We start from the raw sequence: 16,374 nt of genomic DNA on the forward strand, positions 1-16,374 counted from the left end.
TATTATTACAGATAAAGCAATAGCCCCCTTGAATAGCATCCGTTCCTGCTTCAAATACTGGGGCAAAAAGATGGGCTTTGTAGCATGCCTTGGAAGTTAATAAGTCTGTGCTCTGGTGGACTAGCAGTGATTATGATCTGTAGTCACTGTGTCTTCATCCTGTCTTGTATTATCCTGTTTGCGGTTTTGTGAGTGTTTTTCTTTTTCTTTGATTACTATTGTGTGTGTGTGTGTGTATGCTTGGGATTGGTGATTTTCTATTTCTTATAATCCAATTATAGTCCTGTATGTTGGTATAATGGCATGCCCTCCCACAAGTGTAATATATCACAGAATCACTATTAGACTAACAGTCTCTACTTCAGTTCTTCCACATTTACTCGGGAGTGACTGCCACCAATGAATGTATTAATTTTAATAATGCAGTTACTGAACACTTTTTTTTAAATGACATTTTTCAGTGCTGATTTCTCCCCTCCCCATTATTAATTATGATTAATTATTCTTTTCTCTTCTTTTGCCTTAGGATGAAAGAATGATGTGATGGAGGTGACTATGGGCTGCTGGTCAGGCACAAGGCCCCCATTGTCTTGCCTCACCCTCCTGCTTGTCAAGCTTTTGGCCTGCGTTTGCGAGGGGCTTCACGGGACAATACCACTCAGCTTTCACTTTACGCATTCCATTTACAATGCTACAGTGTATGAGAACTCTGCAGCCAGGACCTATGTCAACAGTCCAAGTAGAATGGGCATTACATTGGTAGATCTTTCATGGGATATCAAATATAGGATAGTGTCTGGCGATGAAGAAGGCTTTTTCAAAGCAGAGGAAGTCATAATTGCTGACTTCTGCTTTCTCAGAATAAGAACTAAAGGTGGGAATTCTGCTATATTAAACAGAGAAATCCAAGATAACTATTTATTGATAGTAAAAGGGTCCGTCAGAGGAGAGGACTTAGAAGCATGGACAAAAGTGAATATCCAGGTTTTGGATATGAATGATCTAAGACCTTTGTTTTCACCAACCACTTACTCTGTAACAATAGCAGAAAGCACTCCTTTAAGGACTAGTATTGCGCAGGTGACAGCAACAGATGCAGATATTGGGTCCAATGGTGAATTCTATTACTACTTCAAAAACAAAGTTGATCTCTTTTCAGTTCACCCAACTAGCGGCGTTGTCTCTTTAAGTGGCCGGTTAAACTACGATGAGAAAAACAGATATGACCTTGAAGTTCTGGCTGTGGACCGTGGGATGAAACTTTATGGAAACAATGGAGTAAGCAGCACTGCCAAGCTTTATGTTCATATTGAACGTATAAACGAACACGCCCCAGCCATAAGTGTGGTAACCCATGTACCCTTTCCATTAGACAAGGAGCCTACATATGCTGTTATTAACGTTGATGACCTAGATGAAGGAGCTAATGGGGAGATTGAATCTGTTTCCATTGTAGCTGGAGACCCCTTAGAACAGTTCTTTCTGGCTAAGGAGGGGAAATGGATTAATGAATACAAAATCAAAGAGAGAAAACCCATTGACTGGGACAACTTCCCCTATGGTTACAATCTTACTCTTCAAGCGAAGGACAAAGGGTCTCCTCAGAAGTTTTCTGCAGTCAAACTGGTCCACATCGCTAGTCCCAAGAGAGAAAGTATCCCAGTAAAGTTTGAAAAGGAAGTTTATGATGTGTCAATCAGTGAATTTTCCCCTCCTGGAGTGGCGGTAGTTATAGTTAAGTTGATGCCTGAACCACAGGGTGTGGAATATATAATATCTCCTAATCAGGATGCTGAATATTTTAAGATTAATCCCAGGACAGGTCTTATTATCACCGCTCGCCCTTTAAAAATCATTGAGAAGGAACTCTATGAGTTAGAAGTAGTAAACAAAGGTGGTGATTTAAAAGCACAAGTTATTGTCAGGTTAGAAGACGCCAATGATCACACTCCAGAGTTCACACAGCCTTCGTACAGCTCCTTTGTCAATGAAAGTGTTGCTGTAGGAACCAGTGTTTTGTCAGTTTCAGCATTTGACAAGGACAGGGGAGAAAATGGCTATATAACATACAGCATTGCCAGTCTGAATTCACTGCCCTTTACTATAAATCAGTTTACTGGTGTTATTAGCACCTCTGAAGAACTGGATTTTGAGTCCTCTCCGGAGAGCTACAGGTTCATTGTCAGAGCCTCTGACTGGGGTTCGCCCTACCGTCATGAAAGTGAGGTGAATGTCACTGTATACATAGGCAATGTCAACGATAACAAGCCCTTGTTTGAGAAAGTGGCTTGTCAGGGAGTGATTTCATCTGACTTTCCCATTGGTGGTCACATCACTGCTGTATCTGCAATAGATATAGATGAGTTAGAACTAGTGAAATACAAAATAATCTCTGGAAATGATCTTGGGATTTTTTATTTAAATCCTGACTCCGGTGTGCTGCAACTTAAAAAGTCTCTTGTTAATTCTGGTATAAAGAACAGCAATTTCGGCCTTAGGATCACAGCTACGGATGGAGAGAATTTTGCTGATGCCATGTTCATTAACATTTCAGTAGTACATGGGAAAGTGTCTTCAAAGACCTTTAGCTGCAGAGAGACTAGAGTTGCTCAGAAGCTGGCAGAGAAATTGCTCAAGAAGGCAAAAGCAAATGTGAAGCTGAATTTGGAAGATGGCTTCCTTGATTTTTATTCAATTAACAGACAAGCTCCACACTTTGATAAATCCTTTCCCTCTGATGTAGCGGTTAGAGAGGACTTTCCAGTTGGTGCTAGCATCCTGAAAATAAAAGCCTATGATGCGGACTCTGGATTTAATGGGAAGGTGGTCTATACAATTTCTGATGGTAATACAGATAGTTGCTTTAACATTGACATGGAAACAGGGCTTCTTAAAGTTCTTATGCCCATGGACCGAGAGAAAACAGACCTGTATCTCCTTAACATTACAATTTATGATTTAGGTGATCCCCAGAAATCTACATGGAGACTATTGACTGTAACTGTAGAGGATGCAAATGATAACAGACCTGTTTTTTTACAGGATAGTTACTCAGTTAATATTTTAGAAAGCATGAGTATTGGTACAGAAATGATCCAAGTAGAAGCTAGAGATAAAGATCTAGGATCTAGCGGTGAAGTGACTTACTCTATATTGACAGACACGCAGCAGTTTGCCATCAATAGTTCTACTGGAGTAGTTTATGTGGCTGACCAGCTAGACAGGGAATTGAAAGCAAACTATACACTAAAGATAGAGGCCAGGGACAAAGCTGAGATTGGCCATCAGCAATTTTCTGTTGTTCCTCTGAAGGTTTTTTTGGATGATGTGAATGATTGTTCTCCAGCTTTCATACCATCTAGCTACAGTGTGAAGGTCCTTGAAGATCTGCCAGTTGGCACTGTAATAGCTTGGCTAGAAACTCACGACCCAGATCTTGGTTTGGGAGGTCAAGTGCGTTACTCTTTGGTGAACGATTACAATGGACGATTTGAAATAGACAAAACCAGCGGCACCATTCGCTTGAACAAAGAACTCGATTACGAGAAACAGCAGTTCTATAACCTGACTGTGCGTGCAAAAGACAAAGGACGTCCAGTTTCCCTCTCTTCCGTTTCTTTTGTAGAGGTTGAAGTGGTGGATGTTAATGAAAATCTCTACACTCCTTATTTTCCTGACTTTGCAGTCATTGGAACTGTGAAGGAAAACTCCCGCACTGGAACAAGTGTGTTGCAAGTGATAGCTCAGGATGAAGACTCTGGAAGGGATGGGGAGATTCAGTATTCCATCAGAGATGGCAGTGGCCTTGGAAGATTTAGCATAGATGAAGAAACCGGTAAGTTTAGAATATTACTTAATTTATTTTATTTACTTTAACCTTCATAGAAGTTTTTACAAAAGTAAAGCAGGGGGATAATTATTTCACTTCATAATGTAACATAAGTTCAGTTCTTCATAATAGGCAAGATAAAGTTATAAATATAAATGTTTCAGGCATAGATCTAACAAGAGTTTATTACTTGGATGCATCCGTCTCGCAGTGGGTGTGGAATAATACACATTACTTTGCAATCGCCATACAGTTCACTGAATAGCAATGGTGGCTGTGCGGGGATTCCATTACAGCTACCATATTATCTGTTGATAACTATAAATTACTCAGGTCACTTCTGCAGACTGTCACTGCACTCTCGACCTTGACTAAAGGCTGAACCCAATAAAGTAAATGAGGAGTGTGAAATAGGTTTGGGGATCAAAGAATTCCTGTTTCTGTGGTATTACTCATAATGCTGGCATGCTGTTGTTTTTCGTTCGCATTCAGCAGTTTGAAACAATATGTCACGCTGTATCATATGCTTTGAGGTAACACACAATTCAGTTTGTGCTAATATTGATTCTCTTCATAAGAATAAAATTCAAACATGCACATTAGAAAGCAGTATTTGAATGCTGATTAAGAAGTTTATGTTTTTTAAAGATTTTTAACTGCAAAGTCACCAGCATTCTAAAACCATAAAAATCAAGCAGGAGAAGCTGTGTAGTAAAACACAGTTTAGGAGCTGGCTGTTTAAGTATTTAATAGCTGTTGGCACTAATGGTGCAGCTGTGATACTAGATTAAGTGTGGAAATTAGAAAACATTAGTTTGCATCTTAAGAAATTACATTAAATATGTTGGGTTTGCTGTGTTTTAAGTAGACCATGTGTTTCTTTTTCTAAAGCTTTTAATTTTGAATGTGGTATTAAAGCATTAGATTAAAAATGTATGGTTTGGCTAATTCAAACGGTTTAATCAAATATCAAAATTCTAAACTGAACATTGTGGAAAACAGAGGGTGGGCCTAATATGAAATAAAGGCATCGAAGACCCCTTAAACCTATTTGAGCTACAGTCTATATACTGCAGCTGGGCACAAACAATATATTTATAGCCCTGTGACCAAACAATGCAAACTTGGGTATCTGAAGCAATATTCAGGGCTACCATTAAAAGCGGTCTCTTTATTTATAAGTGCTGATCTCCCGAACTGGAGATAATGGTAGCTGTAGGTGCTCGGGCTACACTGATTTAGGTAAATAATTATGGATTTAGAAACACAATTTTAGGTGTTCAGGTTGGAAAATTTTGGTCTACGATCTTACTGAGTTGAAACTGAGTTGCATAGTGTATCACACACACAGAGTTCTGTTAGAGCTCCCTCTGACCTGACACTCGCCATGCTGTTGTGTTAGGCCCTCACCTCACTGGGCCCCATGTGCTTTAACTCTCTTGACTCTGAACAGAGTCCAGACACTGCCCTTGGCTGGGGTCTCTCTGCACACTCTTGTGGTGCAGATCCTCTGTCTAGCACTCTCTCCTGATAGCTGAGACCCCACGGTCTAACTGCATAGTCCCTGAGACTTGTGATAGACCCTCAGACTGTCCCTTAGGTTATACCCACTTTCTCTCAGCACTCCAGCGGTGTAGGTGCTCTCAGTATATAGTTCACCTCTTAAGGGGCAGGTGACAGTAAAAGCTAACAGACATGCAGACCGACTTTGCACAGGATTGTAAACACAATTTCTCCTTACTTGGATAGCACAAGAAGTACACAGATCTAGACAAAATAACCACACCTGTGTGCATTTCCCAATCTCAATTTCCTTACCACTCTAGAGAGGAATCTCTCTGACTTCTGCTGTGAGGGTCTTTCCACACTCCTTCCCAAACTTCCTCTACTTGTGGTCTCTTCTCAAAATGACTGTTGAGAGACCCTCTCTTTTATAACTTCTCATCTCTTTTGTCAAGTGACCCTGCTGTTCAACCTGATCAGAGTCCCTCACCAGGTGAACTGATCCCCACCTGGGCAGACTGCTTCTTCTGGGTGGCAGCTAACTCAGGGTGCTTCTGTTTGAACAGAAGACAATCAAGGCTCAACAACCCTCTACTATTATCTATGTGCCACTGTTCCTTGAAATTTCAGACTAATATGGAGTTAAAAGAACAACAGAGAAGGCAGCAAGCCCCACATTCAGAATGGAGTTTGCAGCCTGACACAGATAACTATAAAAAGCCTCTGGTATCAAACAGAATTCATACTCTATGCATAGACAGAGTCCCCAAATCGTCATAGTTAGGATTAAGCAAAACAAATCCCGCTAAAGGCAATGGAAGTTACCTGGTGAAATTCTGAAAAATTAGAGGTTCATTGAAGACTTTAACTAGATTATCCATATTTTTAACCTGTGTCCCAACTGGTTCAAAAGATTTGATGGCCTACAATGGATTATGGCCCCAGATCAGCAAAATACAGTGCATACTTATTTAACCATGTGCTTGACTTCAATAGGACTTAACTGTCTACCACAAATTAAGTGTGTGTTTACATGCTTTCCTGAATTGAAGCTTTAATTAATCTTTAGGATAGACCCTTTTAAAAAAATAAATATAGGAATAAATATATTTTTCTTTCACATTTGAAAACATATTTTAAAATGATAATCAGACAAGCCCCTTGTCAGTATTTCATTCGACTGTTTTGAAAGATTACCTAGCAGCAAAGCATTTAAAAAAATAATTTTCTTTCAGTTGTACTTGTGATTACATTGAATATTGATACTTTAAAAAAATTCTTCAATTAATTGAAGAAATCAGGTGTTTTTTGCCACCCAGAAAGGTGACTACCGTTGCCATTGAGTATATGTGGACAACAGGTTTTGATGGTTTGGGCGTTATTTTGCACCCTTGTAATCTGAGTGCAAAATTTGATCTATTTGCCAAATTGGTGAAATCCATAAAGCTTTGCTGTTGGGCTGGTGAAAGCTTAAATGCTGTTGAATGATGAATTGGCTTTCTAGATGTAATGAAGAGCTGAAATCACAGACTGAATTAATTTATAAGGAGATTGCTGCTTATTTAGTTTTCATGCACTTAATTTGTCACTTTTTAAACTGACCTGCTCTATTGACTTATCTGTTGTCTTTCTTGTGAAATTTGTGAAGGAAAGCAGAAGTGAGAAGTACAAAATAATCAGTATTTTTTGGCTACTGCCTTAATGAGAGGAAGACTGCAATACCCATTATAATCATTGTTAAATACAAAGGAACCAAATTCAGTCCTTGTGTAAGTGGGTGTAATTCCAACTCTATGCTCTCTTGTCTGTGTCACTCCATGTGCTATCAAAGCTGCATCTGAGTTCACACAGAAAAAATCAGGGATGAAATTCTGGCCCTGCTGAAATCAGTGGAAATTTACTGGGACCAGGATTTCATCCCAGAACTCTTCTCTCTGGCCTGTGTGATGGACATCTCTCTGGGTACCGTTGATGAATTATAGAATTCAGCACCTCAGAATCTAGTGAGTCAAATTTATAGCAGCAAACTGTGGCTGTGCCTCCGACTCATAAATAGGTAAAGTTCACATAACTAAACTCCACTCATGCCTTTCTCCCTACATCCATGTCCGAACCACTTCCCCCACCAAACTTCAGCTTTTTTCCAACTTCACTCTGTGCCAGCCCAGCAAGTGGGTTTATTTTCCTCTACTGGTAGATGGAGTCAATAAAAATCTCAAGATTACTGTACTCTCTCCTATAGTGTAAGGGTGTTGGCAGAAAACATCCAGTTATTTTATCTCCTAATGTTGACCACATATGGAAGAATTGCATGTTATGGATGCAATTCTATACCTATACCTCCATATCTGGGTATAGGTAGAGAGAGCATACTGATCAAGTTTGCAGGTGATACAAAGCGGGGGGCGGGGGGGCAGGAGTGTGTGCCAATACTTTGGAGGATAGAGCTAAAATTCAGAGGGGAGACCTGGACTATAGACAACAAAATGAAATTCAACAAAGACAAATATAAGGTGCTACATGTAGGGAAGAAAAACCAAATACACAAATACAGAATGGTGGAAAACTGGCTTGGGAGCAGCACTGCTGAGAAGGATCTGTTGTAGCAGATCAAAACCTCAACATGAGTCAGCAATGCGATGCTGTTGCAAAAAAAGCAAATGCAAATTTAGGTTGCGTTAACAGAGGCACAGCATGGAAGTCTAGGGAGGTGATAGTGCCACTCTGCTCAGCACTGGTTAGGCCTCAGCTGGAGTACTGTGTCCATTTTGGTCACCAGTGTATAGAAAGGATGTAGAGAAACTGGAAAGGATCCAGAGGTGAACGACAAAGATAATTAAAGAGATGGAATGCAAGCCATATGAGCAAAGGCTTAAGGAATTGGGTTCGTTTAGTTTGGAAAAGAAGAGATTAAGGGGGGATATGATAGCATTCTTTAGATACTTGAAAGGCTGCCATAAAAAGATGGAGAAAAGTTGTTTTCTTTTGTCACAGCGGGCAGGACAAGAAGCAATGGATTTGAACTACAGCATAGCAGATTTAGATTAAATCTCAGGAAAAACTTCCTAACTGTAAGAACATTAGGACAATGGATCAGACTGCCTCGGGAGGTGTGGAAGCTTCTTCACTGGAGGTTTTCAAATGGAGGCTGGATAGCCATCTGTCTTGGATGGTTTAGATGCAACAAATCCTGTATCTTGGCAGGGGGTTAGACTAGATGACCCTTGCTGTTTCTTTAACCCTATGATTCTATGGACAGTTTGTTCATCCATACATGCTAACTAGAGAGCTAGTTTACCTCCCTTCTATGTGTACAATTCCAAATCATCTTCATTGCTTCGCCTATTCTTTATGCTTCCTTGTTTGGCTGTTTCTAATCAACTTGTTTATAGGCTGGTAGTTTGTCACTAAAAAGCCCTCAGTAGTGGACATCTGATGTGATCCAGGCTTTGATGGAGTTGGATGTTCTTCTTCTTTTTCCTCAACCAGCACTGCCTTTTGAAGTGGCTTGGTGTGTCCCTCTCTCTAGTTTTCTTAGGCATGCCTAGAATTTACACTCTCTGTAAACTAGCTTCTATGTTATGGAGGGGTGTGTGTGTGTGTGTAATTCTTGTTACACTCATGTCCTTACCTTGGAATGCTGTTGGCTGTATTTTAGCAGACATCTCCATGCGTACTGTTTAGCGCTGTTGTGAGGCTCCAGATTCCAGGAAAACAATGTTAGTTAAGAAAGAGCTCTCCCTGCCTTTCTTGTCCCTCTCTTGAAAGGGTAGCCTCTCTGAGACACAGACATTGCTGGCTGTATTGTACCCAGTTCGTGGGCTTCAGCCAAGTTTCATCATGTTTCCCAGACATGAGAGAACCTGGATTTGTGCAGGAAATGGCCCAACTTTGTTATCATGCACATTGTGTAAAGAGTTGTCACTTTGGATGGGCTATCACCAGCAGGAGAGTGAATTTGTGTGGGGGGGGTGGAGGGTGAGAAAACCTGGATTTGTGCTGGAAATGGCCCACCTGATGATCACTTTAGATAAGCTATTACCAGCAGGACAGTGGGGTGGGAGGAGGTATTTTTTCATATTCTCTGTGTATAAATAAAGTCTGCTGCAGTTTCCACGGCATGCATCCGATGAAGTGAGCTGTAGCTCACGAAAGCTCATGCTCAAATAAATTGGTTAGTCTCTAAGGTGCCACAAGTACTCCTTTTCTTTTTGCGAATACAGACTAACACGGCTGTTACTCTGAAACCTGTTCCTCATCTGTTACTTTCATCCATTTACCTTCTGGTTACGTCTAGTCTATAATGACTACTTTCTCCTTCAGAGGATAACTGTACAGGATGCTTCCTGAATCATTTACAATACCAAAATCTACTAACACAAGTAACATGAACACAGATCTTTTATCTATTTGTGTGAGATCACAGTGCACTTAGGTTTTTATATTGGTTGAGCTTTTGAAGGATATGAGTAGCCTTTTGAAAATACCCTGCATCAGAAACCCTCCATTGTCCTTTATTTAGACAGTAAATATGGGAGTATTTCTAATTCACACTCTCAGATGTTCACTCTTTTCATGTTTCTGTGGTGCAATGAAACACCATTTTTAACTCAAGCTCTGCCTTTCATTCTGGCCTATGCTCACAACAATGTGCCCTTGGTAGCAGTCTTGCACTAGGAAGGCTCCTATATTTACCGTAGCCTGGTCCAGGGCATTAGCTATCGTAGAAATAGAATGAAATGATTTCTTAATGAACAGAGAGACTGGAGACAATTAGTGCCTTGTGGTACTGTGATCTCAGTATGCTTTATATGCATCAATTAATGTAGCCTCCTAACGTCCCCATGAGGTGGAAAGTATGATCATCTTTGTTGTTACAGATGAGGAAACTGAAGCACAGAGCTTATGAGCCCTGATTAGGGAAGCACTGAAGCATGCGTTAAGGTCCCACTGAAGTCACAGCTGTACACAAATGCGGGCAAAACCCTAATGTTATTAAAAATCCTATGGGATCTTTAATATCCATACAAATCAGGGATAAAATTTTCTAAGGCTGCTAATTCACTTAGGAACCTAAATCCTGTTTTCAAAGGTCACTTAGTTGCCTAAGTCACTCCCTCCACCCGCCCAGTAAACTATTTGGCTCTAAATTCTTCTGCTTCAGAAAAATGAAAGACTGAATTGACCCTGTCAGGGTTTTAACTGTGGTCTCTAGGTTTGTTTGGGTTTTTTTTCTCAATCCTGAAATTTTAGACCAACAAAGACAAGCCTTTAGCTTTCAGAAATATTTCTTTTCCTAAATGATAAAAAATTAAGGATGCCATTAAAGGGAGATGGGATACATGTAGTAATTCACTGTCACTAGCGCAGCAATTTGATGCACAGTTCTGAAGCCTTTAATTTTACCTAAAGAGTAATGGAAATACTCTGACAAACTGTTGCTAGAGTCCAAAAAAGAAGCCAGTCACTTCTGGAAAATCTTAATTGTGGCTTAAATTTATTTGCAATGGAAACATGAAACACCAGGAAATAGAGTTGGCAACAAAATAAGCCTGCCCATGTTGTCTCTATCTGGCAAAGGGAATACATTTATTGCATCTCACTGCTGTCTTCTAAAATAGTTTTGTAGGTAATGAGTATGCAAGTTGAAGGATACTGTCATTTATCATCACAGTTTGAGGAGTTATAGAGTTTGATAAATATTTATGTGATGCCAGCATAGTGGTTTATTGAAAAGAAAATGAAATGAAAATGGGCTATGGTCTGCATTTTTTAAATGAAAATATGTTGTATCTGCTGACTAAATCTATGAAGAGTTGAATCTGGGAATGGGTGACAGGGGATGGGTCACTTGATGATTTCCTGTTCTGTTCATTCCCTCTGGGGCACCTGGCATTGGCCGCTGTCAGAATACTGGGCTAGATGGACCTTTGGTCTGACCCAATATGGGCATTCTTATGTAAGAGTTGCATGTAGAATTCAGTTAAATTTATATTAAATTCCTGGTTCAGGTATTTGCATTATTAGGTATAATGGGGTGCTTCTAGTTTTCCTGTCAAAGTAAGGAATTTACCTGCCTAATTGACTTAGATTCCCGTTTTCAAAAGTGACATTAGTTATACAGGAGTCAAAGTCTCATTGAAAGTCAGTGAGAGCTGGGTCATGGGAGACGTAGTCCAGCCTGGACCACAGAGGAGAGAGGGGACATAAAGCATTTGAACTACACCTGCACAGCTGCCACATTTCCAAATTGAATTTTTGGATTTGAGCCAGAAGTCTTCAGCTTAAAATATTTGTTGTTTAGTTTTTCCCTGAAAAACCAAAATGGTCCCCAAGATAACAGAAAGCCCTGTTTCTGACTAGCTCTACCCCTGAGGAATCAAGGGTTCTGCTGACGCACAGAAAGGCAGCAGTGCTATCATGGGTTTAATTTTTCCCTGCAATACATTTCCTTCTCCAATAACTGCCTCGGGTACTGGACTAGATGGTCTCTCAAGGTCCCTTCCAGTCCTACTGTTCTATGGTTCAACCTTTCTATTAATTTTTAACTTAGCCTAAAGTAATACTAAAATCAAGTGTTTACTTTTGTAAAGTTAATTTGTAGAGGCTAATGTTTCTGACATCTTTCTAGGAACAATTTAGGTTTTCCACCTCTTAATTGTGAGAACATCAGAACTTGACCTGGTCTTCATTAGTGATATGGTAATGGATATCAGCCATTTTGTACTAATTTGTTATTGTGTATTCATCAACAATTGTTCATTTGTATCTGTATGTCCACATTTATGCTTCATTTCTCTCTGTAATGTTAGGATGCTTGTTACGGCAAAATTCTGTTCTTTGGGCTGTGCATCAGATATTGGCTACGCTGTTCTGCTCTTGTTGCCTATATTGGAAGTCCTTTGGAACAGAATATCAGAGGTGAAATCCACTGTGTGGTTCAGGGAGCAGAATTCTGGCCTGAATGTGAGACTGTGGAAGCTCATCCCTTCTACCAGCAGAAGTTGGTCCAGAAAAAGATAATACCTCACCAATCACGTCTCTCTCATATTCTGGGACCAGCATGACTGCAACAACACTGCAAACATACTTTGTCTGTGTCAGTTGTGAGTACAGCATTCCTGTAAAACACAGACATTTCTGTGCTTCTGGGTGTGCTTTCTTGTTCAGCTGTAAGTTATCTCTGGCAGCACTTTAGAATATGGTCTTTCCCCATTGATGGTATCCAACCAATTTCTGTAAAGTAAATGTTAAGATAATCTTTTTGCTGTTCAAATTAATTGCAACAAAAACCCTTTGATGTGATCTCTGTGTGTATTTTTATTAAAAAAAATATAAATTTTGCTGTAACATCTGGCTGCAAACTACTAAAGGCAATGAAGTCTGTCTGGATTTGACAGGGGAAATTTTATTTTAATCATTTAAACTTTAAAACATACATCAGCTTTTAAAATATTTATGTTAAAGGTGCCCTAATATAATTATGGCATATTTTGAAAGTTCACTTATGTGGAGTTGGTTATACAGAATTATTCCAGTCAAGCTGTTCAACATTCACAGCTTAATACCACATAAAATGGTTTATAAAATGCACAACTTTTACAGCTGTGTGTAATTTTACACATTTTTCCTTCTTTGGAATATGCCACTAGAGAGCCATCAAACTCCACTGCCATTTGCAAACACCTTTGTTATCCAGGATGCTCCTGATAATAAAACATAAATTCTAGATCATTTGAAATACTTTTATATGGTGAAAATACACAACCTATACTTTTCCTCAGCTGTCACCACTTACTGTATCTTACTAGCATTAATGTGTTGCCCCCCCCCCCCCAAAAAAAAAAAAAAAGAGAAGAAACCGAATATATTGGAGGTGGGAAGGAAGGTTTTCCTTGGATTTTGTTTTTGTTGGGAGTTCACACTAATGGGCATTTCCAGTGCTGTAAAATTAAATTGTCAAAAGAGTGTGGCCACGTGGTTTTGCCCCGGCGTGTATAAAGCACACTCTGTCCTAGTTACAGTGTTAGCTGCACCTTTGCTCCCTTTGTAACCTCTCCAAGGCACCCCCTGCAGTGTCAGGCCTCCTGCTTTTACCTGTCTCATGGGGGAATCATGCAATTTTCTAACTCTTAGACTAGGTCCTGGGCTACAGTACCCTGAATATCAACCATTCTTATCCCACAGGTTCTGGCATCATCAGTTCTTCCCTTCAGGTTTCTGTAGCCCTTGTATTTTTTTCCTGCTTGGATTTCCATACATCCTCCTTCTAAATTAAACCAATCCACAGCAAACCTCTCAATAACCAGGTCAACATACAGCATTCATACATTACTACAAAGCAGCCCCATGTTTGTCACACACTCTGTTCATGTGGAAGTTACTTTGTTTTCAAGGCTATGATTGTCATTTAGGGGCAGAGTCTGATAAAATTAATCCGGTTTAATTCCTCATTTCTCCATGAATCGTTCCACTGAAGTCAATGAGACCACTCATGGAGTAAGGTATTACTGGAAATGAGTCACTACCAGGATCTAGCCCTCAGTGCATTATGACCTTTATTAGAGACACCCCACCCATATTTTTGCAGTGGTTGTTACTAGCATTCATTAACCAATATCACACTTACTTTCGATGATCCTACATTTTTCACATGCTTTTGCCCAGCTTTTAGTTATGCTTTCTTCAAATGAAGATAATTAGTCAATATGTAAACATCCCATCTATCTAGCTTTGTTTCCTGTCTTCTTCTTATACTCAGTTGATCTGTAATTTAAATAGCATTAGATATTAAAGTTTGACATGTAATTAAAATAATGGAGATGTTAAGACACACATTACACAAAAATAATACTGTTCTGCTTTTGCATCCTGTGCTGGGCAGGGATAAGTGGGCTAACCTCTCTGTCCAGAAATTAAAAACTGATCAAGACTTTCAAACCTCAGTTTCAATTATTTTGAGCACATCAATCGTCCTGCAGTTACACAACTCTATATTTCATTGGAAGACCAACGCAAATGTGGAAGGCCTGACCCTGCAAATGCTACTGTGTGTAGTGTTCACTTTTGGCTGTAGTGCTATTGAATTCAGCTTGATTCCAGTAGGACTACATTTGGTGGTAAGCCAGGAGAAGTTCCGTCTGTTAGCAAATACTTTTCTGCTAATTAAATGACTTTTTCAATTTTGATGTTGAGCCAGATATCTTAGTTCACAGGTTAAAATCTATAGCTCTTTGAATGGATAGAAAATTAGCAAGGGTCAATTAAAAAAAAAAAGGCCTGGCTAGCTTTGCAGCTGTATATCTAGACGGAAAAAAATATTTGAGTCTGGCTTTTCTAGGAAAAATGTCTGTATGTTGCAATTTTGAAATAAGTCTCTTTCTGAAATGATTACGGATGATATAATTTTTAGCATTTACATATAAATTGCAACCAAATCCTGTTGCTTCAGCCTTTTCATTCATAATGACTACTTATACATCTACTGTCCTTCCATCCCCCTAAGTTTTCTCTAATTGTTTAACTTCTATCTGTGTTTCTTCTATGGTGCAATTTGGTTGCTGAATAGCTTACTTCCTGTACTCTTTTTCAGGGCTTAGTGGCACTGCAAGAAATTGCACTTCTCCCCTCTTAAACCCTGAGGCTAGATGCTCATGAAGTGTGATGCTTTCCCCTTCCTGTTCCTGCAGTTGAGTACTTTAATTTTTCTCTAATGCTGCCTATAATTCAGAGTGTTCTCTGTTCAAATCAGTGGGTTCTGTCTTGTGATCTCTTTCAGGAACCCAGTGTCCCTGAATGGCATCCATTCTTTGAGGGCACTGAATCTTTCCATCTAGTCATATTCATTTCTGCATACTGGTGATATCCACGTCTGCATTATCTGAGCATCTTCTGACCACCAGAGAAATTTCTGGCAGTGTTCAAGTTCTAGCAGCTAGAGCTCAGAAGGCTGGGACCCCTTCCTGGAATCTCAACTCTTTTAATTTGGGGGCTGGACCACTGAGCCAAACACTTGGGAGACCTGGGTCCTAGTCCCTGCTCTGGCACAGACAACCTGTGTGACTTTAGGCTAACCAGTTTCTCTCTGTGCCTCAGTTCCCTATCTGTAAAACAGGGATAATAGCAGTGCCCTGGCTCACAGGGATGTTGTGAAGATAATAAACACATTGAAGATTGTAAGAGAGAGAAAGGAGGAAGAAATTTTCCTAGAGCTCGCTGAAGTTTCTTTCTGTCCAAGACATCAAACCAACAGCAGGAGAAAGTTAGTTTAGAGAAGCCGGGGGAGGAGGTGGGAGGAAGAATCCCATGAAATAGCTGAGCCAGCCTGAATGAATTTCTCGGTCTGAGATTTATAGTGACAACAGGAAGGTGACAAGAGTCTTCCCTGCACTATAATAATATAACAGTTCAGCAGTTTGCCTGCTATCACGGCCTGTGGCCAATACAAAGTAAGGCCAATAAAATAATGTGACGCACTATCCTTTGTGTCTGTTTCTGCTAACGCATAGTTATTATAGCATGAATTTAAAGCCCTGTTGGACCACTAGAAAATCCAAGCAGGACACAGAAGCTCAGATGATCCCCAGCCGGAGGGGCTTTCAACACTCACTTGGCTTTTAATTATGAAACCTCTATCCCTCTCTCTCTCTCTCTCCATCATACAAGCAGCTCCAGGGAGCACTGGAGAAAAACCTTCCACAAACAATCTCTCCTCCCCCCACTACCCACACACATATAGACCTGCTTGGTTCCCGTCCCATGGGGAATGCACTGAGGAATGGATGGTGAATTACCTGTCCATGAGGAAATACTTCCCCAAGCTATTTTCCCCATTGATCAGTTAAAGATAAAACTAGCAACAGGCTGTCAAGGAAGCAGACACTAATACACAGCACCAGATCTCATTAGTAGACCAGGTGTGTGTGTGTGTGTCTGGGGGGGGGGACCAAAGTCAAAGCCCCAGGGCTTCAGGCCCAGGCCTTTCCTTAGTCCTCAGTCCCTCCCATGCTTTCCTGCATATTGGGCTACCCACGTTTGCCATC

General features: G+C 40.1%; 1 protein-coding gene across 5 annotated transcripts in view; it reads left to right on the top strand.

Annotated features, from left to right (window-relative positions):
• The window catches only part of FAT3 (FAT atypical cadherin 3), a 559,302-nt gene that overhangs the window by 123,109 nt on the left and 419,819 nt on the right, over positions 1-16,374 (top strand). For all 5 annotated transcript variants that reach the window (XM_073336876.2, XM_073336917.2, XM_073336926.2 and 2 more), the window contains exon 2: positions 527-3,835. In XM_073336876.2, coding sequence (XP_073192977.2) covers positions 544-3,835 — 3,292 coding nt within the window. In that variant the 5' untranslated portion in view covers positions 527-543. The remainder of the gene's footprint in view (positions 1-526; positions 3,836-16,374) is intronic.

Source organism: Lepidochelys kempii, chromosome 1 (assembly GCF_965140285.1).
Source record: "Lepidochelys kempii isolate rLepKem1 chromosome 1, rLepKem1.hap1, whole genome shotgun sequence".
NCBI classification, from domain to species: Eukaryota; Metazoa; Chordata; order Testudines; family Cheloniidae; genus Lepidochelys; species Lepidochelys kempii.